This window comes from Rhincodon typus, chromosome 15 (assembly GCF_021869965.1).
Source record: "Rhincodon typus isolate 14 chromosome 15, sRhiTyp1.1, whole genome shotgun sequence".
In the NCBI taxonomy this organism is placed as follows: Eukaryota; Metazoa; Chordata; class Chondrichthyes; order Orectolobiformes; family Rhincodontidae; genus Rhincodon; species Rhincodon typus.
The window spans coordinates 12968569-12992139 of NC_063346.1; the positions used below are offsets into that span (position 1 = coordinate 12968569).

The 23571-nt window shown below is 39.5% G+C and overlaps 1 protein-coding gene across 1 annotated transcript in view; it reads right to left on the bottom strand.

Moving 5' to 3' along the window:
* wwox (WW domain containing oxidoreductase) overlaps positions 1-23571 on the bottom strand; it is a 255062-nt gene that overhangs the window by 157950 nt on the left and 73541 nt on the right. The window contains exon 7 of the mRNA XM_048605954.1: positions 20568-20674. Within this exon, the coding sequence (XP_048461911.1) occupies positions 20568-20674 (107 nt within the window). The remainder of the gene's footprint in view (positions 1-20567; positions 20675-23571) is intronic.

Sequence of the window (23571 nt, forward strand, 5' to 3'; positions counted from 1 at the left end):
AAAGAAGAGAAAACTTCAGATGAAAAACAAAATTTGAAAGTATTTATCGGGATGGCCTTTTCATGCTGCAAAGTTGTTGGCATCCCATCTTTTTTATTTGAATCAAGCATTTTTAAATGCATGCACACTGAATAAAAAGAAGAAAAATTACACAATCTGCTTTAAAATAATATTTTTTTCCTAGGAATATGAATGACACAGACAAGGGTGTCACTAATTGCCAATTCTAGCTACCCTAAAAGACTGGCAGTGGATCTTGTCTACAAGCTTCAACAGTTCTTTGGTGTTGATTAAAACAAGCCAAATAAAAATGTTTTTGTGCTCCAAGATGTGTGAGCCTCTGTTCTTCTTTCTCTTCAGCAATTCTCTGCCCAAAGACAGGTCCCAAAGCGTGGCAATGTGCCTGAATTTTTAACGCAGGTAGGGTGAGGAGGCAGGCTCCGAGTCTTCCTCAGGTGGAATGGCAATCGAACCCCCTGCTGCACGCGCGCAGGCACACACACACACACAGATGGATGCTTCAATTAGAAAGGTAGTTGACTTACAATTGCTCGGGGGTGAAATAGACTTTTTTTAAAATCACTAACTCTAGTGGTGCTTCTGCTCTGTAATTTACACAACTTTGCACCTGCTCATCTCCAAGCCAGTGACCACCCTTCCCATCATAGTGCCCATTCATACAAACATGCAGCAAGATGTAGGCTATTTGGGCCCTGAGCTTGCTCCACTATTTAACATGATCATAACATATCTGGCTGTAACCGCAAATCTACTTTCCTGCCTAACCCTGATAACCTCTCCCCACCAATCCCTTGCTCAACAAGAATCTGTCAAGCTTTGCCTGAATGACTTGCTTCCAACGCCTTTTCAGGAACAGAGCTCCAAAGACTCTCAGCCCTCAGATGCAAAAATAATGCCTCATGTCTGGCTATCTCTTATTTCTAAGAAGTGACCCCTAGTTCTAGATTCTCCCATAAGTGGAAACATTTTTCCACATCTACCCTGTAAATACTTCTCAAGATCAAACATATTTCAGTCAGATTGCTTCTTACTCTTCAAAACTCCAAAGGATACAAGCCTAGCCTGTCCAACCACTTCACATAAGAAAATTCAGTGTATTAATCCAGTAAACCTTCGTTCAAGTTCTTCTAACATATGTACATCCTTCCCTAAATAAAGTGAAGAGCACTGTTCAGATGTGGTCTCACCAGTATCCTGTATAACTGAGGAATAATTTCTCTACATTTGCATTCATAACAATCTATTTGCTTTTCTCATTATGTGATGTACCTGAATATTAGCCTTTTGTGATTCATGCGCTACGACATTCAGATCCCCCTGCACCTCACAGCTTCACAATTTCTCCCTATTTAGACAGATGTTTTTTGTTCTTTATGCCAAATAGGAAAATTTCACATATTCCAACATTACAATCCATTTCTAATATTATTGCTCACCCACTTAACCAGTCTACAGCTTTTTGTCACCTGCTTATGTCCTCTTCACAATTTCTCTACCTATGTTTGAGCCTTCAGCAAATGAGACAACCATACCTTCCAACCCTTCATCTAAGCCATTTGTATAAACTGTGAGCAGCACTAATCCCTGTGGCATACCTCTCATTATGTCTTACCAATCTGAAAAGAACCATTTATTTCTGCTCTATGCTTCCTGTGAGCCAGCCAATCTTCTCTCCCTGTCATTATGCTATCCCTACAACACAAGCTTCATTTTCCACAATAACCTCTGATGTGGCAACTTCATCAAATGTTTTCTGTCTATCTAAATCCACTTGTTCCAGTTTATTGACAACACATGTTCTACCTCAAAGAACTCCAATAAATTGGTTAAACAGGACTTCCCTTTCACAAAACCATGCTGACTTTGAATGACTGTCTTGAACTTACCTAAGTGTCCTGCTATAACTTCTGTATTAACGGTTTCCCTATGGCAGATGTCAGGCTCACTTCCCTTTTGTTTCCTCCTTTCTGTCTTCCCTTCTTTTTGAATACAGAAGTTACATTTACTTTCTTCCAATCTAATGGGACCTTCCCCTCATGCAGGGGTTTCGGAAAATTAAATCAAATGAATCATCTATCTCACTTGCCACTTCTTTGAAGACTTTAGGTTGAACTTCATCCGGAACAGGGGACCTGATAGCCCACAGATCCAATAGTATACTCAGTACTATTTGTCTGGTGATTGTAATTTTCCTGAGTCCTCCCTTCCTTCCATTTCCTTATTTATAGCTGCATCTGGGATTTTCCTTATATCGCCTTTCACGAAGACAGATGCGAGATATCTATTCAACTCTATTTTCCATTATCAAATCTATTTTTTAAATATTTATTGAAACTATTACTACCAGTTTTAATATGGCTAGCTAGTCTTCTCTCATCCTCTGATTTTCCTCCTCCTCATTAATTTTTTAGCATTGTTTTTGTTTTATATTCAGTCCGATCTTCAGGTCTAATACTTGCCTTTGTACAATTACGTGTTTTTTCTCTAAATTTGATACTACCTTTTTCCTTCCTAGTTAACCATCGATGGCAGGTCCAACTTTTGGATATTTTTCTTACTTGTTTTCTCACTCATTCTGCCCTGAGGCATCGGTGGTACGGGAGTTTTGACATTCCTATGCTTCTGTTGAGTGCATTGCTAACCGTAGTGGTACTGCCTGCAATCGAGCTGCTGGCCTCTAATTAACCCCAGCGATGGGTCATCGATACTCAGTTTGGTAACTAATACAGTGGTTTCTCCCCAACAGAGGCTCTCAAGCTCACGAACAAGACCCACTGCATCATGGATTAAAATCTGCCCAATGTTGTTGGTTTTTTGTTTTGCAGTGATGTCTTATGAAAGCAGCAACAGAGTTGGATGACCAGCCATGATCAGATTGAATGGCAGAACAGTCTTAAAGGGCAGAATAGCCTATTCTCACTATTTTTTCCGTATATACATCTGGTCTAATTACCTTCATTTGGGGACAGTGACCACCAGCAAAGCACACACCATCAGTTTAATTGCCTTACCACACAACTGAGAGTGTTGCATGAGGAAAAAAAAGATTTAGAACTGAAGTTAATTTTTCAACAATTAAAAATTATTCGTAAAAATAGTATCTAACAATAGATTAAGTAACAATATCATTCACGGAGCACTGCTATTCACCAGTTTATTTCCCAAATCCATGCACAAGCCTCTGGAGGCTAATCCAATGAATTTGCCAGTTTTCCATGCTTTCTTTCCTGCCTATTCCCATCTTGGCTATTCAATTACCCAGTGAAAGCTATGTTGGCAGGTGGATTTGCCGGTGGAATTGAAAACTGTATCACTTTTCCATGTGTTTCGTATATGTTCTTATTTGTTTCCCTCATGGTGACTCCTTTTGACGTCTGTTATCACAAACAGCTGCTGCTCTCCAGCCAAACACTGCAGCACTATATAGGATATTCTACTTCTGCTACTGTGTGCTGGTCCCTTTTCTCATTCTTCCTTTCCCTCTGTTGTGTCTTTTAAACATGATGCATCAGCAATAAATCCTCATTCTGGTCTTATGTTCTGAAACTTTTCCATTGATCCTGTCTGACCAACTGAATATTTCTATGCTTTTCAGATTTTGCTCAGTGTTTCCAGAGGTTTCACAATTAGTGGTTTTGTTTAAATAGATTTTAATCGGCAGCATTTAATTGGATTGTCACCACTGGACAGCTGGCTATTAGACATTCTACAATAGTTTCAACAGTTGTACTGAAATCAGAGACAAGAAAGGCTTAGCAATGCCAGCAGAAAGAAGACCAGGGATGTTGAAGTTCTACTGCACAAAACTGGTGATGAATTTGAAGGCACAACACACAGTCAGAGTTTGATAAAGGGGTTTCCAAAATAATTTTCCCTTAACCCTCTTAGCAACTATTTTAATTTATATATCATGATGCAGGATGCCAAATAAAATTTGACACTGAGCAATATTTATATTCCTCTATTTCCTATTGTGCACATTGACCCAGATTTGGTGATCAGTGTTATGACTGGTTCCTGGGCAAGGATCCCCAGTTTGTTATGACTCTGGAAGGGAGACCCCAAATCGTTACACTCATGGGTGAGACAGGAGTAACCATCTCCCATTCCAACTTCCCAAAGCTTCAATTGATCACAAAGTTAACTTAACACAAGAGATCCCTTCCGTTTGGATATCTTCCAACGTAAAAGCAGCCAATTTACCCAGGCCTTGTTGGGTTAAAGAAAGACTGAGTTTATTAATTGTCAAACCATGAGGATGTATAACAAAATTCAGAAACACACATGCAGGTTAGAAATGAGAAGCGAGGAAACAAGTAACAGTTAGAAAAGAAAAGATATATCCGTCAGTCTATGGCTTTCCCATGATTAATAGATGGTGAAACAACGCTGCCATTAAAGTGGGTACTTCCAGTAAAGTTAAACTCAGCAGGTGATTGCAGAATTTTTAGTTCTGCAAGTTAGCCAAAGGTAGTTATCCTATTTCCATGCTTTGCTGATTTGTGGCTTGCTTCCTGCAATCAGGGAGAATGTTTGACTTTTCACATACTTGCAACTGGTGTGCCTAGTGAATGTTCTTCAACAGTAACCTTTGCTGCACATACCCGACAAACAGAACGAGTAAACCAGGCTAGCATACACAGATGTAATTCCTTCCTTTGTGTTTTCCTTGAAGGGAAAAATGCAATCATATCTTTCAACCAGAAATATTTTCTTTTATCTCCAATCATGTCCACAGGAGATGGTTGCTGCTGAGGTGTGGTTGGTCTCCACTATATCTGCAGTCATTGGAGACTGTAGTTCAGAATTTATATTGCATCTCCTCCTTTGAAAAGTCTCTTCCTGCTGCAGCTCCTTGCCACCACCCAGGTGCAACAGTCAATGCTCTCTCTCTCTCTACAGAGTATAATTTTCATAGCAACTTTTCAGACAGCTGCTGAATCTCATTCTCAGAATTTGTATTCGCAACCATCTTTCTCATTTTTGCTTACATGAAACCTGACTTATTTTAAACTTAAATGTGTCAGTAATTTGGGGCTTTATCCATAAGATAAAGACAACATATGGAAAGAAAAGAGAGATATTTTTGAGGCTCCAAAAACAATGAATATTATACAGAATGAGATTATGTATACATATCTCTCGATCTTTCAATACTAAAAGAGTTGTTTAACTTTCTTAAAATTATTCATTCACGGAACGGGAAGTTGACAGACCAGGCCAGCATTTATCGCCTATCCTGAACTGTCCTTGTGAAAGTGAAGATGTGCTATCTTCTGCAACATGACAGTCCTTGGGATGGTAAGGACATTAACTGTTAGGAAAGGATTTCCAGGATTGTGACTCAGTGACAGCAAAGGAACAAAGATATAGTTCCAAGCCAGGATGTTGTGTACTTGGAGAGAAACATGCAGAAATGTTCCTGTGCATTTGTTACCCTGATTCTTCTAGGTGATAGAACTTAGAACATAGAACATAGAACATTACAGCGCAGTACAGGCCCTTCGGCCCTCGATGTTGCGCCGACCTGTGAAACCAATCTGAAGCCCATCTAACCTAAACTTTTCCATTATCATCCATATGTTTATCCAATGACCATTTAAATGCCCTTAAAGTTGGCAAGTCTACTACTCTTGCAGGCAGGGCATTCCACGCCCTTACTACTCTCCGAGTAAAGAACCTACCTCTGACATCTGTCCTATATCTATCACCCCTCAATTTAAAGCTATGTCCCCTCGTGCTAGCCATCACCATCCGAGGAAAAAGGCTCCCACTGTCCACCCTATCTAATCCTCTGATCATCTTGTATGTCTCTATTAAGTCACCTCTTAACCTTCTTCTCTCTAACGAAACCAGCCTCAAGTCCCTCAGCCTTTCCTCATAAGACCTTCCCTCCATACCAGGCAACATCCTGGTAAATCTCCTCTGCACCTTTTCCAATGCTTCCACATCCTTCCTATAACTTATAGCTTGGAAGGTGCAGTCGCAACAGGGTAGGTGAGTCAATGCAGTACGTTTTGTAGGTTATACACACCGCAGCCATCATGCGTCGATGGTAAAGGGAGTGAATTTGGAAGGTGATGGTTAGTATGATAATCAAGTGGCTGCTTTGTCCTGGATGGCTTTGAGCTCTGAGTTTTGTTGTAGCTGTAATCATCCAACAAATGGGAATACTCCATCACACTCCTGATTTGTCCTTGTAGACAATGGACAGCTTTGGGAAGATAGGAGATGAGTTACTCACTGCAAGACTGCTAGCTTCTGATCTGTTCTTGTAGCCACAGTATTTATACGGCTGGTCCATTTCAATTTCTGGTCAATGGTAACCCCCACAACATTGATAGTGAGAGATTCCACAAAGTTAATGCCTTATTATGTCAATGAGCAATGTTTAGATTCTCTATTGTTGGAAACAGCTGTTCCTAGTATAAGTGTGGTGCAAATGTTATTTGCCTCTAATCAGCCCAAGCCTGAATGCTACTTAGATCTTGCGACATTTGGACACAGGGAGAAACTGACCCCATTCATAAAGGGATCAAGAACCGGGGGGGGGGGGGCATTAATTTAATGTGTTTTGCAAAAGAAGGTCATAAAATCACATGACACCAGGTTATAGTCCAAATGGTTTCTTTGAAAACACTTGCTTTCGGAGCATTGCTTATTCCTCAGGTGTAGTGAGAGGAGGCATCAAGGCACAGAATTTATAAGTAATAGATCAAAGGATCATACAACTGACGTGAAGGTATTGAATAAACCTAAGAAGGTTGTTAAATTGTTAATCAGTTAGAAAGGAGATGCAGGTTTCGATTGATTGAAATGCAAATTCCAGAATTTCTTTCAAGTCACTGCCCCGAGATAACTAAAGGTTTATCAGTATATAAGAGGTGGCATCTCAGGTCAGACAATGCATTTTAGGTGTGAGGCCTTGTTTAGAATTTGTCCCTGTTTTAATCTGGAGTCAGACCGGTTTTACTTCCAAAGTAGGAATTTATAAAATGTCCCATTGACTAACTGTGTCTACAAATTGTGCGCTTTTTGAACAAAATATAATTTATCTGCAAATACAAACATGCAAATGCAAATTCACCCCAATGCATGTTTCAGCACTCTACACCAGCATCCCCCACAATGGCATTGCTGCATTCAACAGATTTTCTCCCACTATCAGACCTACCATGGACTTCTCTTTAGAATCAGTCTCATTTTTGGACCAAAGCATCTCCATCAAGGACATACACCTCAATATCTCACTCAATTGAAAGCCTACAGATAACCTCATGATGTTGCACTTCTTTTGCTTTCACCCTAAACATATTAAAGAAGCCATCCCCTGTGGACAAGCCTTACGCAAACACAGGATCTGCTCAGATGACGGACACCTGAAGGTGTTGAAGGACACCCTCATAAGAATGGGATACGATGCTCAACTCATTGATCTCCAGTTCTGACTGGCTGCAGTGAAAAACCATAACGACCCCCTCACAAGACAGACACAGGATATGTCCGATAGGATACCCTTCGACATCCAGAACTTTCCGGGAGCGGAGAAACTACGCCATCCTCTTCACAGCCTTCAACACATCGTCGACGACGATGAACACTGCACCAAAATCTTCCCCACGCCTCCACTTCTCACCTTCAAACAACTACCAAACCTTAAACAGACTATGGTTCACAGCAAACTACCCAGCCTTCAGGACAACATTGACCACAACACCACACAACCCTGCCATGGCAACCTCTGCAAGACATGTCAGATCATCGACATGGATACTACCATCACATGTGGGAACACCACCCACCACGTACGCAGCAGATTCTCATGTAACACATAAATGTTGTCTGTCTCATATGCTGCAGACAAGGATGCCCTGGGGCATGGTATATTGGCAAAACCGTGCAGACGCTACAACAATGTATGAATGGACACTGTGCAACAATCACCAAACAGGGATGTTCCTTCCCAGAGGGGGAACAATTCAGCAGTCAAGGCATTCTGTCTCGGATCTTCGGGTAAACGTCCACCAAGCTGGACTTCAGGATACACAACAATGCAGAGTCACAGAGCAGAGGGTGATAGCCAAGTTCACTACCCATGAGGACGGCCTCAACCAGGATCTTGGGTTCATGTCGTACCACAGGGATCCCCACCGCACTGTACTCTCTCTCTCTCTTCACCCACCACACACACACACATACTCTCTCTCTTACCCACTCCCCCCCACCCCCTCTCTCTCTCACACACACACAAACTTATTGGGTGAATTTACATTTGCAGATTCATTATATTTTGTTCAAAAAACACACAATTTGTCGGCACAGTCAGTCAATGGGACATTTTATAAATTCCTGCTTTGGAAGTAAAACCAGTCTGTCTCCAGGTTAAAACCCAGACAGATTCTAAACAAGACCTCGCATCTAAAATGCATTGTCTGACCTGAGATGTCACCTCTTATGTACTGATAAAACCTTTGGTTATCTCAGGGAAGTGACTTGAAAGAAATTCTGGAATTTGCATTTTAATCAATCAAAATCTGCATCTCCTTTCTAACTGATTAATGATTTAACAGGGGGGAGTCAGCCAGCCATTTTAGGTTTATTCAGTACATTCCCAGCCGTTTTATGATCTTTTATCTATAAATTCTGTGTCGATACCTCCTCTCTCACTATACCTGAGGAAGGAACAACGCTCCGAAAGCAAGTGCTCAGACTATAACTTGGTGTCGTGTGATTTTTGATCTTGTCCAACCCAGTCCAACCTCCACATCATTGCAAAAGAAGCAAATGTGAGGTGTTAAAGCGTTATCTCACAGCAAGCGGTCTGGGTTTGAAATGCCTCGCCTGGAAATTTGGCAGAGGCAGGTTCAATTCAGACATTCAAAAGAGCACTAATAGAAACAATATGCAGGGAGACGGGCAAAAGGCAGGAAACTGGCAGTTAGTCACAATGCTCAGACAGCTGGTGCAGAAATGGCAGCCTTCTCCTGAACCAAAACAATTGTGACTTTCTCTGAACAGTTCCTTATGGAAAGTTGCACTACACAAAGCTAGACAAGGATGCAAGTAACTCTCTTCCAACAAGTTTAAACATGTTGAAAGGGATTCGACTTTTCTAAACAGTTAAAGTGATGTCATGTAAGCTAAGTAAAAGTGATGAGGGAAGCCAGTGTATCTCCTGTGCACTTTGTAAATTAGATTTGACACCACACCGCATTTATAAACCATGAAGTTTCAAACTGAGGAAATATGAAACTACCCACTCTCTAGAGTATCACTTGAGAGACCCCTAACCAGTCCCTGGATTTATACTGCAAGCTTTGGATTGCTTTGAATTCTCCACTTTGTTCCACTGTTTTTGCTATGGGTCGTATTATTTATCCATTCCAGCTTGTTTGCACCTATTCTTTTTACCTCTGTTTGCTGCGCCAAGTAAATTTCCACGAGGCTAAAGCATCAGAGGGAGTTCATAATCAAATATAATCAAATCAAATACAAAAACCAACATTTTCCAACAACACACATTTGTTACAGGGAAATTCCACACGGAAAATGTTGTAATATCTGGAGGAGAAATTATATAGGCAGATAAACAAAAAGTGCAAAAACCTATACGATATTTAGGTGCAAAAATAAATAGCACCACATGGGAATTCACTCTTTTCAAATACAGTTGTGTTTTGTGTTCATTTTCTACAGAATGCTCTGGTTTTGCAGTAAATTTTAGCATCTTGTAATTAATCAAGTGATTCTCTCCTGACTACATATTCTTAGTAATTAAAGTTTTCTAATACAGTAGCTTATTCTTTCTGCTCCAGCACCTGCATTTCATTTGTTTACTTTCCCATAGTCATAAATCTGCACAACTGTCAATGTGCCATAATATTAGTGCAGTAATCAAAGTTAATTAGCTCTCTCAATACACCACAACATGGCTATAATAGGAAATCATTTAGAGTGTTCCGTATACCAAGTTACAAATGATTCATCAGTAACACAGCAATATGAAATCCCAAGTGACTGGTATTTAAGGAAGAAAATGCTCAATTTCATACTGATTAAATTCTATTGGAAGCTTGATATATTATTTTTTACCTCAACTTTCAAATAAAATTTATCTAGTGCCCATTATGTTTGGAAGTGGAAGAAAGAGCAGAGGATTCCTTTTGAGTGATTTTCTGATAATACTAATTGACTGGTATTTTGTTGTCTGCACCACAAATTTCCGGATCTGGACAAAGAATGCATTACCACACTGCAAACAGATACTTCTATTTAGTTTACATTTATGAAAAGCAATCTATGTGATAAGTGCACTTTGCAAACAAAAACAAAATCAAACACATAACTATCTCAGACTTTGGAAAACATGCTTTGCAAAATTGGAAGAGTGGCTTACAACGGCTCATGCAGAAATCTCTTGAAAATACTGCATACTGTTTTATCATAACTTCCAAAAAGAGAATTAAGGAAAGGAGGTTCAAACAAGACTGAAAAAGATCACCTTCTTTCGTTTATCCAGACCCAGCGTTAAGCAGTTTAAGGAATGGACCATCATGTATACCTTCAGTCAATATTCTAATGTATGACCACTTTCTTGTTAAAAGTGCTCATAGTCACAGCTTTTGTTGACTTTCTGAAGCTCATTCCCACAGTGCAGCTTTCCTGGTCCTATGACAGAATTTTCTCATCGTTCAACCGACTGATATTCTGGTGCATCTTAACTAAGATCACCTCTTGTAGCATAACAGAAAACATTGTTCCTTCAGTAAAGATAGAAAATATTGGAAACATACAACACGTGAGCCAGCAAGAAGAGAGGGTTTCAGGTCAGTGATTCTTTAATCAACATTAAGATCATTAACCTGACACTAATGCCATTTTCTTCCAAATTTCCAGCATCTAAGGGGTTTCTGACATTTGTTTGCTTTCAAATCCTTTCGTCTCCTTTTAGTGCTCTGGTGCTTGGTGTTATCAGACAGATAGGCATCTGCTGCCTCTTTCAACATGTGATGTTCCTCCTCTAACCATGGTGACCAGAACTATTGAACCATTCCAAATGTGGGCAAATCAATAGCCTGAGTAGGTATAGAATCCCATTCTGTGTTTTGTCACCTACTTCATGAACCAGAAGCTCCACAATCAATTTTGCCTTATTTAGAGCTGTTGCATGCAATTGTTTCAATGGCCTACCTGCAAATACCTCCAGGTTCCTTTACCTGTTTGATGTCCTGAAGATCATAATTAAATTGTAGTTCCAAAGTTTAATCTTCTTCCCAATCCCACCATTTTGCAACTATTGACACAGCAACATTTATCATTTCTGAGACCAATTTCCTCCTTTATCAAAATCTTTGTGTACCTGATTAATTTGGTCCTATTTGAAAACACCTGCTATCTACATTGTTACCAACATGAATTTTGACAGGCTTGCTCATTATGCAACAGACCAAACCTCCTCAAAGTATGTTAAGGAGATAACGTGGACCCTAACTTTTATCTTATTTAAAGGCAAGTGTAAGGTGCTGCGTTCCAGATGTGATTCAATTGGTCACTTTACTAGGCTTTAACAAAACACACTTTATTCTTACACCATGGTTAAAACAAAAACAAAAAAGAAAGAATTGGCACAACTTCAACTCTATCAAAATACTTTACTAAATAATATATTATTTAACTAGTACTCATCAACTGTTCCAATACAGCAGTATTCCGTAAACACACGTTTGGCAAAGGCAAATTCAACAAAACATTTCCCTCACTTGCAATTGCTTCCAGTCCAGGAGCAAGGAAAGCCTGAAAGCATGAATCTAGAACCAGAGAAAGAACTCAAGATTTTGCAGCAGCAGGGAGAGAGCTGTATCTCGCAGCTTCAACTCCAAAATCTCAACTTCAACAACTGAGAGCAAAACTAAAACCTTGGGTCTGTACGAGCCTGACTCTATGCACTCATGCTTCTTTTGTCTGTTTTTTTAATAAACCAAAGTGATTTAGACTGTTTTCCATGGAGCAGACACCTTATCACCAGGTTAACGACATCACTCTTCAAGAATGAATCCTTATTAAAGGCACATATCATTACAGTCTCCAACCCGATTTCCAAATGAGTAAGATGCATCAAAAGTATAAAATTCCTAGAACAGATCCTTGGAGTGTCCCACAAGTTAACTATACAAGTTAACTTGCAGATGACACTAAGATTGGTGGAGTAGCAGATAGTGAAAAGGACTGTCGGAGAATGCAGCAGAATATAGATAGATTGGAGAGTTGGGCGGAGAAATGGCAGATGGAGTTCAATCCAGGCAAATGCGAGGTGATGCATTTTGGAAGATCCAATTCAAGAGCAAACTATACGGTAAATGGAAAAGCCCTGGGGAAAATTGATGCACAGAGAGATCTGGGTGTTCAGGTCCATTGTACCCTGAAGGTGGCAACGCAGGTTGATAGAGTGGTCAAGAAGGCATATGGCATGCTTTCATTCATCGGACGGGGTATTGAGTACAAGAGTTGGCAGGTCATGTTACAGTTGTATAGGACGTTGGTTCAACCACATTTGGAAGACTGCGTACAGTTCTGGTCGCCACATTATCAAAAGGATGTGGATGCTTTGGAGAGGGTGCAGAGGAGGTTCACCAGGATGTTGCCTGCTATGGAGGGTGCTAGCTATGAAGAGAGGTTGAGTAGATTAGGATTATTTACATTAGAAAGACAAAGGTTGAGGGGGGATCTGATTGAGGTCTACAAAATCATGAGAGGTATAGACATGATGGATAGCAAGAAGCTTTTTCCCAGAGTGGGGAAATCAATTACGAGGGGTCCCGATTTCAAGGTGAGAGGGGAAAAGTTTAAGGAAGATATGCGTGGAAAGTTCTTTACCCAGAGGGTGGTGGGTGCGTGGAATGCGTTGCCAGCGGAAGTGGTAGAGGCGGGCACGATAGCGGCATTTAAGATGTATCTCGACAGATACATGAATGGGCAGGGAGCAGAGGGATACAGATCCTTGGAAAATAAGCGACAGGTTTAAATAGAGTTGCTGTTCCTGTGCCGTAATTTTCTTTGATCTTGTTCTATAACATTCAATGTCTCAATCAGGCAGGCTCCAGGGCACAAGTGAAACTTGACTACTGTACAAAATGATCATATCAAAGATTAACAGTTTGATCGTGAGTTTGATCAAATCAATTAACCGCTTGCTTACAGACTGAATCGAAGGGATCAAAATATTACTGGGAGCTGGGTGTCTTACTCGTTAGCTCCAGAAAACTCTGTAAATCAACTGCTTGATGGGAAAAGTCACTCTTTCTTGAGAAGCTATAGGACATTTCTCAGTGCTACGAGCTGATGGCCTGCATCTTTCTATCTGCTTAAGTATCAAGATGCAAATTCAGGGGCTCTGCCAATGCCATGCCAAAGGCACTTTTGTAAACGGGGTTAATGTGTACTGTATATTCCTAATCATGCAACTTCGATTCCACTACAAGAGATTTTCATTAGCTTGGTTTAGAGATTCTTAAAGATGGTGATAGGTTTCCACATGCATCGTAGACCTGTACGGCTATAAACAAAACCCACAGTCATAATTTTTCTTTAAAGGGACTTCTAAAAATTGAAATGCATTTTACAGAAAGAAATTTATGCTTCTTGACTTTTCGAAACAGAAAGTCGTAAAAGAAATGAAATTCTGATGAAGAAAATTTGAAATTCAATAACAATCTACTGGTCACAATTAAATAATGATTCATTTGCAGACCAAAATCAGAGCAGTGATCCATTGCTTAGTGCATAAGGAATAATGAAATATGCTTCATTGGTAAGTGGAAATTGTAATTCTATTGCAAGTGCTTAAAGAAAAATACAAGCACACAGATTCTATCAGCACCCAGGCATGATAGATCAAATGGCTTCCTTCTGTACTGTCAGATTCTCTGAATTTAATGTAATCTACTTTATAAAAAATAGCTAAATGAATTCAATTTAATCTACAGCTCTATTCTGTTCTGCATTATAAAACCACACTATTTATTAAATGTTCCCTTTTCAGTTTAGAAAATATGGAACATTGCAGAGATTTCTGTCGCACAATTTATGTGCGATGATGTCAGTTATCAACTGGATTTTGCCATTGACGAGTCACTAATTCCAGCTTCCAGTCTCAAAAAGATTAGAATGATTACTGTTTAGGCTTTTGTTCATCAACTTTTGCACATTCCTGACTGAACCACAGCTGCCTCAAGCAGGCCTTTATGGACCAAAACTTGAGTCTTTAATTTCCATAGTGGACAGGTTATCTGGTAGTTATCAATTCTGGTCAATGGAGGATATACAAGATGCACATCACGCTCTTCATCACAGAAGACAGGCAAAAAGCAAGACAAAAGCTATACCATTGCACAAATGCAGAGCTCCTTAAGGAGATATACATGCAGGTAGATTAGCACTGCAAAGAAAAAGACCTAGCAAGTCAGCCTGATAACCAGCCTCCTATAATATACAATATACGTAGAAAATGCTAGAAATAGTCAGCACATCAGGCAATACATGATGAAAAAGCGAATTAAGTTAATCATGGTCCAGATCTTCCAACAGGAAGACGGGCTTCACATCAGGACAACATAGAGGTCATTACACAGCTGATTCTGCAGGAAGTTGAAACTTCCAAGGGAAAATCAATCAACATCTGGACCTTCCAAAAAAGTTTCCAACTCTCAGTTAGAGTGAGAGCCATCTGACTTACTGAATAGTTATCCAGGAAACGATAGAGTATAATCTGCTGTAACTCCTCACTAAACATAAAAGAAACCCACTGACTGACCTATCGTAGGTACCATCTCCTGAATCCTCACTGACACCCTCCCTCCCCACTGATCCAACAGTTCCCCATGAATCTAATTATGCAGGCCTTGGACCTAATCTCTCCCTATCCCACCAACAGCTCCCACACAAGCAGACACCCCACAATGACAACCAACATCCCCCTGAACTTCACCCATTTATCTTCTATCTTACCCTTCCACCCGTCTCCCATCTGTACCCCTCACCCACCTAGCATTTTGCCATCTCACCTACCTTGCAGACACTGTCCCTCAGTAAACTGAGAATGTGGATTTAGGATCTTTAAAACTACCCCTGCTAAAGAGGGGCAGGGTTATAGCACAGTTCCATTCTGCTGCTGCTGCCAGCATGGATTCCTGGATTGGATTGCGCTGCTTTGGCTGGGAAGGCTCTTTGCCCAGATGTCTGGTAAGAAAATTCCTCTAAAACTAAGTAGACAACATTTTGTTTGATCTAGGTTGAAAATAAGGATTCTAACCGAGATCAGGAGATTCAGACCAATGTTTGAGTTCAAAACCCTTTGCCAGATCTGGAAAAAGTTTGACGTTCTATGTTCTAATTTTTTTTTCAAATGGTAACATCACAGACCTAAAATGGTCAGATGCACAGATTGAGATGAGCTTCACGAGACCCAGACCAAATAAATGAAACCATCTGCACTGAAATTTCCATTATTTAAAGACATCAAAACCAGCCACTGAGTCAGCACCAAGACATTTGTAAGTCCTATTTAATTCACATGTGAATCCTAACTTCACATATTAGGAGATGAAAGGCTCATGGGCAACTAAGGCAGCTTGGAAAAAACAGTGGCATTAGACTCAGGAATACATAGTGACCTTTATTTTGACAGGTCCTGTTAAGCAGACAATGGAACATGGGTTCACAACAGTGGAACATGGACAGCTTGCATTTTCTCTCCCCCCGCCCGGCTTTCTCATCATCTCAGAAAAAAATCCCTTTCGGGACAACAACCTCCATCAAAAATTCAAGATAGCTACATATTCTGCTCTTCCTTCAGATCTGATTCAACGATTACTTATCCTGGCCTCAATCCAACGATGAATGCCACTCCTCAGAAGATCCAGACCAATGACATCATCAGATACCTTTCCTGTCACCAACTGCACCAAGAAAGACAATATAATGGTGCCAGGTTTTTTTATAATCTGCTTTACAGCTATGTTCTTGGATGGACTCAAGGTCCTGACAAAGGACGGCATGTCTGGTCAGAACAAAAACAACCTCAATGTGAAAAGTTCAAACCTCATACAAAGTTCAAACAACATCATCCGAGTGAACCACGTGTGATGTCACCTGTTTTCTTTTAGCACCCAATCCATATTACAAGCAGCTGCTTGTTGATTGTTTTCCCAAGCCTCAGAAGGGGTCAGCCTTACAATCAGTTTGAAAAAGACAGATTTTGTATCACTTGCCCCAGGCCAGTCTCGGTAAACAAATGCACTCCATAATTCTATTCAGGAGTTCTGCTATCTTCAATACAACATGTTCATAGATCATAGCTCATAGAATCCCTACTGTGTGGAAACAGGACCTTCGGCCCAACAAGTCCACACCGACCCTGACAGCATCTCACCCAAATCCAACCCCCATAACCCACCTAATCTACACGTCCCTGAACACGATGGGCAATTTAGCATGGCCAATCCACCTAGCCTGCACATCTTTGGACTGTGGGAGGAAACCGGAGCAGCAGGAGGAAACACACAGACACAGGGAGAACGTGCAAACTCCACACAGACAGTCGCCCAAGGATGGAATCGAACCCGGGTCCTTGGTGCTTTGAGGCTGCAGTGCTAACCACTGAGCCACTGTGCCGCCCCTTAGTTGATGAAATCAACTGTCGCCAGGCAAAAGCAAGCTCAACATTCAGCAGACTCACCCACAGAAATCATGGAGTTGGGTTTAAAACAAATATCAAAATTGACCAGGCAGCAGTCATCACAACACTTCTTTACGAGGGATGGTCAATCCACTGTCATGTCATAAAGCAAGTTCTGAACGGTCACTGGGCTCGAATCGTTAACTCTGTTTTCTCTCCAAACATGTTGCCAGACCTGCTGAATTCCCCAATTTCTGTTTTTGTTTCTTTCAGATCTCCAGCATCTACAGTTCTTTCTTTTACATTAGATACATTCCACCTTCATGTTTAAGATCTATCAACAAAGTCAAGTAGCTGAACAAGCCCTAACTTTAAAGTTATTACATGATACCACATTGCAGATATAGCTCACAGATCAATAATATTTTTACAGACTACTTTTTTGTAGAGTAATAGAGTTTACAGCATGGAAAGAGGCCTTTCAGCCAAATCATGTCCCCATAAGTAATCAAACATCCATCTATTATAATCTCATTTTCTAGCACTAAGCCTATAACCTTCCACCCTTTGTTTATTGAGAATCTATGCTCTTCTGCCATAAAAAGTTTTAAACTCTGCTTCCACTGCCTTTTGAGAAAGAGGTGCAAAGACTCATGATCCTCTGTGGTGGAGAGAGAGAGAACAATCTTTGTCCTTTCCAGTGTTTGCTGTACAAAGCTGAGTCCTGCTCATGGTAAACCAAAAGAACTGCAGATGCTGTGAATCAGGAACAAAAACAGAAGTTGCTGGAAAAGTTCAGCAGGTCTGGCAACATCTGTGAAGCAAAAAAAGTCAGAGTTAACATTTCAGGTCCGGTGACCCTTCCGCAAATCCTTGTGAGGAAGGGTCACCGAATCTGAAAGGTTAACTCTGATTTTTTTCTTTTCAGATGCTGCCAGACCTGCTGAGTTTTTCCAGCAACTTCTATGTTTGTTCCTGTTCATGGCAGCCGGCCAGTACAAAGGCAGTAGTGTGGTAAAGACACAGAGAGAGACGGAACTGGCTATCCCTTGGAATACATGTGAAAGGTGACCCACATCTGATCATTAAACGGCAGCACATAGATGTGGCCAAGAAAGAAAATTGAACATAAATAAAGTGCAGTGTAAATCTGTATTAAAGTGACTATAAAGTAGGTATTTGTCATCCAGAACACAGTAAGTCAGAGGTTGCTTATTGCAATTGAACTTGAACCTTCTCCCTGCTCCACACGTCTGTCATTGTAATTTCTTTTTTAATTATTTGTTCATGGGGTGTCGATGTCACTGGTTGGGCCACATTTATTGCCCATCTCTAATTGCCCTTGAGAAGCTGGTGGTAAGCTGCCTTCATGAACCACTGCAATCCTTTGGGTGTAATATTGTAAGATATCATGACAAACAGAATTTCACTGTCATTGGAATTAAATGAGTAACACTTGACAAATCAACATCACATTCTTACCTCTTAGTTGCTGTGCCTCATCATTACCACATATGTGCAGTGCACGTATAGTTTCCTAAGAAACTGAGTAATTGTTAACATGTTTATTCAGCTTGAAACACATTTCTGTAATTATAATTAAATTATACTGATGCAAACCTAATTGATTTATAAATGTTCCTGCATTACAGCTAAGTAACAAACAATCTGCTTTGATTGAAAAGGTTAATAATTCCAGGTCTAAATAACTCTGGCTGAAAGCAGAAAATAATTAGATTGTGTATTTTCTGAATTTGTTTTTCAAGGTGCTGGGTGATTTCATACAGACGACATTAAGCCCATATACTTCGGCTTGGGATTTCATAAAAACGTCACCAAGTATCAGAACTTGCAACTGCAAAGGCAGCATTGGTAGGTTGCAGGTTCAATTTCTTCCCTTCACTCCCTAAATTTCCAATCAAAGCAAAGAGGGGAGTATCAAAAATAGGTAAATTATGGAATTATGACTGATTCCCTTGGGTGTCTCTGGCAGCTGAAAGAATACGGAAATTGCTGGCAACAGATGGCAACATGTGGTCCCAGCAGCAAGTGGACAGTGGTTTAGAAAAGTGGGCAAGAAAACAATTCAATTGATTATTCAATATATATTGCAGATCAATACGTTCTGGTACATTAACTCACTCCATTTTGGACCTTGCACCATCAAGGGCCAAATGTAGGCTTGGATTAGATTTCTCACAACTCAAGTCCCTGAGCTTTGGATTCACAAAGGAAGAAATTTTACTTTATTGAGATGAGCAAGCAGAAGTTTAAAGTGATCTTTCTTTAACACAACTTAAAACTCTTCACTGAGCTTTACTTTCATTTTGAGAAAAAAGCAACTCTAGTCATGATTCAAATATTTTTCCATGAGTGAGATACATCCAAATGTACCTTCCTACATTATGATCTCCATTATGATCACTTTCATAAAACGTAAGCTCTTTCTGTTAAAAAAGCAAAATACAGACAGCCACAAGGTGAGCACTCACAGAGTATGTCTGAATGCTTTTTGGTGCTGAGATCCCTAGAGCTCAAAAGAATCAGATGCACAGTAGTCACATCTCCCCAAGAAACAATAGAGTTCCCTTTAACTTGGCACTCTAATGAAAATGTTTACAAAACTGCAGCAACAGGCACTGCAAAGAAAAGCAGCTGCACAGTGACTTTTATTTTTATTGCAACTGTATCATACAAATTTCCCCCGAGGAAAACTCAATCCTGCAGAAACGTAAGTTATATTAGAGCACTGTCCCATTAAAGTCTCTTTCTACTTTTTGTCAGCCTTTTGTGTGGCAAATTGCAACAGACAAGAGCACTCCTTTGCATAATAACAGTACAATTTTAGACCTTACACTTGTTGTCCCAATTAGCTAAGAATGCGTTATTTAGTAACTACCTATAACCAACAAGCTCAGGGATGCTAAAATGCTGCTATTCTCACAATATGCAGTAACATTTTCTTATTTTGCATATAATAGAGATTTCATTGTTAAAGTCGCTTGAACAATGGTCACATTTCATTCTGTTGTAACTTACAGAGAGAGAAAAGAAGCTCTTAAAGGTGGAATAACTAAATATTTTCAAATACGTCTCCTTCACATGTCTGCTAGCTGTTGACACCATTCACCAGAAAAACGCCACTTGTGTGTATAGTTTTACCCAAACTAATACACAGTTAAGAGAAACAACAAATCACAACATCTCTGGAATAATATTCAAACGTTGCTGAAGTCTAACACTTCAACAAACAGTGAAACCACAATGTCCAAACAATTCTTGCAATTGAGACTCTTGGCTGAATATAAACAATAAGAAACTGATATTTGATATACTTAACCAATTTGAAATATAGAAATACCATATTTTTCATTTAAAAATTACACCTAACATGTTTCTTACTAATATATTTCTTTTTGAATTGCAAATTTTACATTAAGTGTTCAATTAATAAGGTTTTACATTTGCCCCGGTCTTGGCGTTTTGTTTTGTGATCCTTGTGCAGCTGGGGTAATTCTGCAACATCGGTGGAGAGCTATGCTTGCAGGGCGCAAAGGGCAAAATCAGTACAACAATCCTCTAACCTCATTGCAAGCATGGCTGCTAATAAGCGTATCTTCCCCACGGATACTGCGGATCATGGAATTACACATTGAACTTGAAAGAAAACATGGGCATGGGAATGTTAAGTACACACATCCTAGAATTGTGGACACTATTGTCAATCCAAAGTTCCAGTTGGATAGCTAAGTTTGAATCCTCATATCTCTGTGAATTTTTAGTCCAAAAAAGTAGAATTTACTGAACAGACTTATTAGTGGACATGGGTTAGATAAGTCGAGTAAAGGTTTTGACACAACATAGCAACACTCACCCATTCGTCCAGTATCTGTTGTGTGGCCTCATTGCCTCGAGCTCGATTTCTGCAGGCTAGGACAACATGGGCTCCATGCAAAGCTAAAGAGCGTGCAGTCTCAAAACCTACCAAGACAAACATCATTATTGCTTACATATGTGGTGGGTTGGGGGAAAATCCAGTTCTCAGACTTTCAACCGTCTCTGCTTGAATAAGCAACAACTTTAGAAGGTTTGTGTGCAGTTGCACAATCACAAGGCGCTGACTTACTTGAAGGCCCTACAGTGCAACTTAGCAGTCTGAGAACAATGTCAGGTAACTTTTACCAATAACAATGTCTATTTGCAAAAATGTTACCATACAATCTAACTGGGTAAGTTTATTTGAAAAACAGTGGGCATTTGTCAATTATTTCAAAATTAATGAGCATGATCACCTCCTACACGTACAACATTTGTCAGGAAATTAGTGCACATGCTACCCTTCCCACCTTTCATTCTGCTCATTTTGAATTTATGATTTTAATTTCCTTGATGTTGCAGCACTGGTTCCAATTTGCAAAGGGACTACAATACCCGAAGGGATAATACTAGACATGCAAACTCACCCACAAGTTATTATAAACTGTATAATAAATGAGATGTGATTCAGTACTATTTATTTCTATACTAGTGACTGCCAGCTGTGCAATCTTTCCAGATATCTTTTCAGTCATTTTATGGCAAATGGGAGCAAATTCCTGCCAAAAACGAGCCAACTCTCAAAGTAATAATTTGCTACAGTTTAAATGCAGTCTTCAGAAATTTTAGCAGAGGCTGCTTATTTTCAGTGTTTCACTCATATCTTCCCACTCCAATTGAAGTTGGGGAAAAATTGCTTTTCAGTACTTTGGAAGTCATCCCAAAGTTATTCAACATCAACCCAACATGCACAAATGTCTTTTAATGGTTCGGTTCAACCTGGGTTTATGTGGCACAGAATCAGAAAAAATGTCTTAGAATCCACCCAAGACATAAAAACCAGTGAAAGTGACATGGCTGTGATCCAGAACAATTCAATGGATATTTGATCCAGTTTTCCACTTAATGAGCCAATAATGGTCTGAGGTTAGCCTCTGGTTTCAGATTACCCTCCCAATTAATGGCCTTTTTTTTAAAAAAGTCCAACTATGAACCCCTGCTCAGACAATTCAAAGCATATAGAACAATGGGCCAACTACCTACATCCTTCTTCCTGGACAGGTTAATACAAAAAGCACACACAATCACACTGTTTGTTACAAACTGTGCTTCCCTCCACTTCAAATGTTACTTCACTGACCATGTCAGGTTCATTGCACACGTCAGTTGATCTGGGATTGAAACCATTGATATATAAATTATATATCTCTCATCACACCTTTACATATTGCATGCAAAGCATATTGATTATGTGCTCTGGATGCTCAACATTTATGGAAATATAATCTTGATGTCATCAATTGCAGTGCAAGAACAGTAAATACTGCCATCCAAGTACATTAAGTATTGTGCCTTCTTTATATTCCAACCAAAGAAATCTATTACACAAGGAAAAGTGTTGAACAATCAAATAACTAATTCACAGTTGGCACACAGAGTGGTTGGGAAGATTTTGGAAACAGAATATGACAATTTAAACACGTATGGCTGTTCAGAAGATTCTCTCTCAAAATAGTGAGCAAACATGCTGGATCTAGGCAAAGTTTCTTTTTATGACAATTTTAATAAAGTGGTTGAGTTCGGTAAAACTATTGGATACATGAACCCGCAGTAAACTGAAATATTATTAGACATCATGCATAAGGGTAGCATTGAGCAATACTGGAATGACTCCCCGTGATGTTTTGTGTGAATGACTGAAAAAAATTGGGGGTTGTTATTAATGCACAAGCACACTGAATGTGCATTCCACCTTTTCAAAACAATGGATGGAGAGGAAGATGATTTCTTCCGCAGGGACGATTTTGAAACCAAAATGACTAAATCTGATCCACAATGGGACCCATGCAATAAATGCTCTAGTCAAATAGAATCAAAGTTAATCTGATGAACTCTGCATCAGATATGAATGACAATGAATTTGACAATGTCTGAAAAATTTTAATTGTAATTAAAGATGACCTTGCAGAATGAATTAATTCAATAAACATGTTATATCAATTTAATTTCTATTATCAATGCTATGCTTTTTTTATTCATTTGTGGCATGTGGATTTTGCTGGCTGGTCATCATTTACTGCCCATCCCTGGTTGCCCTTGAGAAAGTAGTGATGAGCTTTCACAGTTCAAAATCGCATACTAGCCATACCTTTGCATAAAAGTTGACCATAGTTGTTAAGGTAGAATTAATTTATTCACAAAAAGGTGTCACAATGCTTTAACTGGAACTCAGTTTTCTTCCTCAAATTTCAAAATGGCGATCACCCATAACCAACAACAGTACTTCACAGATAATACACCACACATTTTTGCTAGGACTTCAAGACTTCAAAGATTAAACTATATGCAGCGACTTCTAGAATATTCAAGTGTAAAATTATAATTCTATTATTAATGCACAGTCAAGTATCAAACAGCTGTCCTCAAAAGAGAAAAGACCATTGTGCACAGTCTGTTTCTCTTGATCTGTCAGCAATATTACAATAGTATAAAGGCTTTGTGCATCATGTAATTTCAAATACCTTGGGTTTAAAACGCTGAACACTCTTTCCACTGAATATGAAATGATAGACCATTGGTATTCTGTCTGCATCAGACAGAGTAGCAACCAATAAGTTAGTTGATAAACACTGCAGAAAACAATCAATTCATTGTTGCATTTTTTTCTGGATGACTAACTCAATAATAAAACTATGATACAACAGAATGAAAAACAATTATTCTAAACTAGCAAATCTCCAAAGTTGGGCAACAGCAGATGACCTGTAAGCAGCATCAGCACAGAAAGAAATCAGCTGATTTTGACAAACGATCACTCCTCTACAACCAAGGTTCTTGTGATG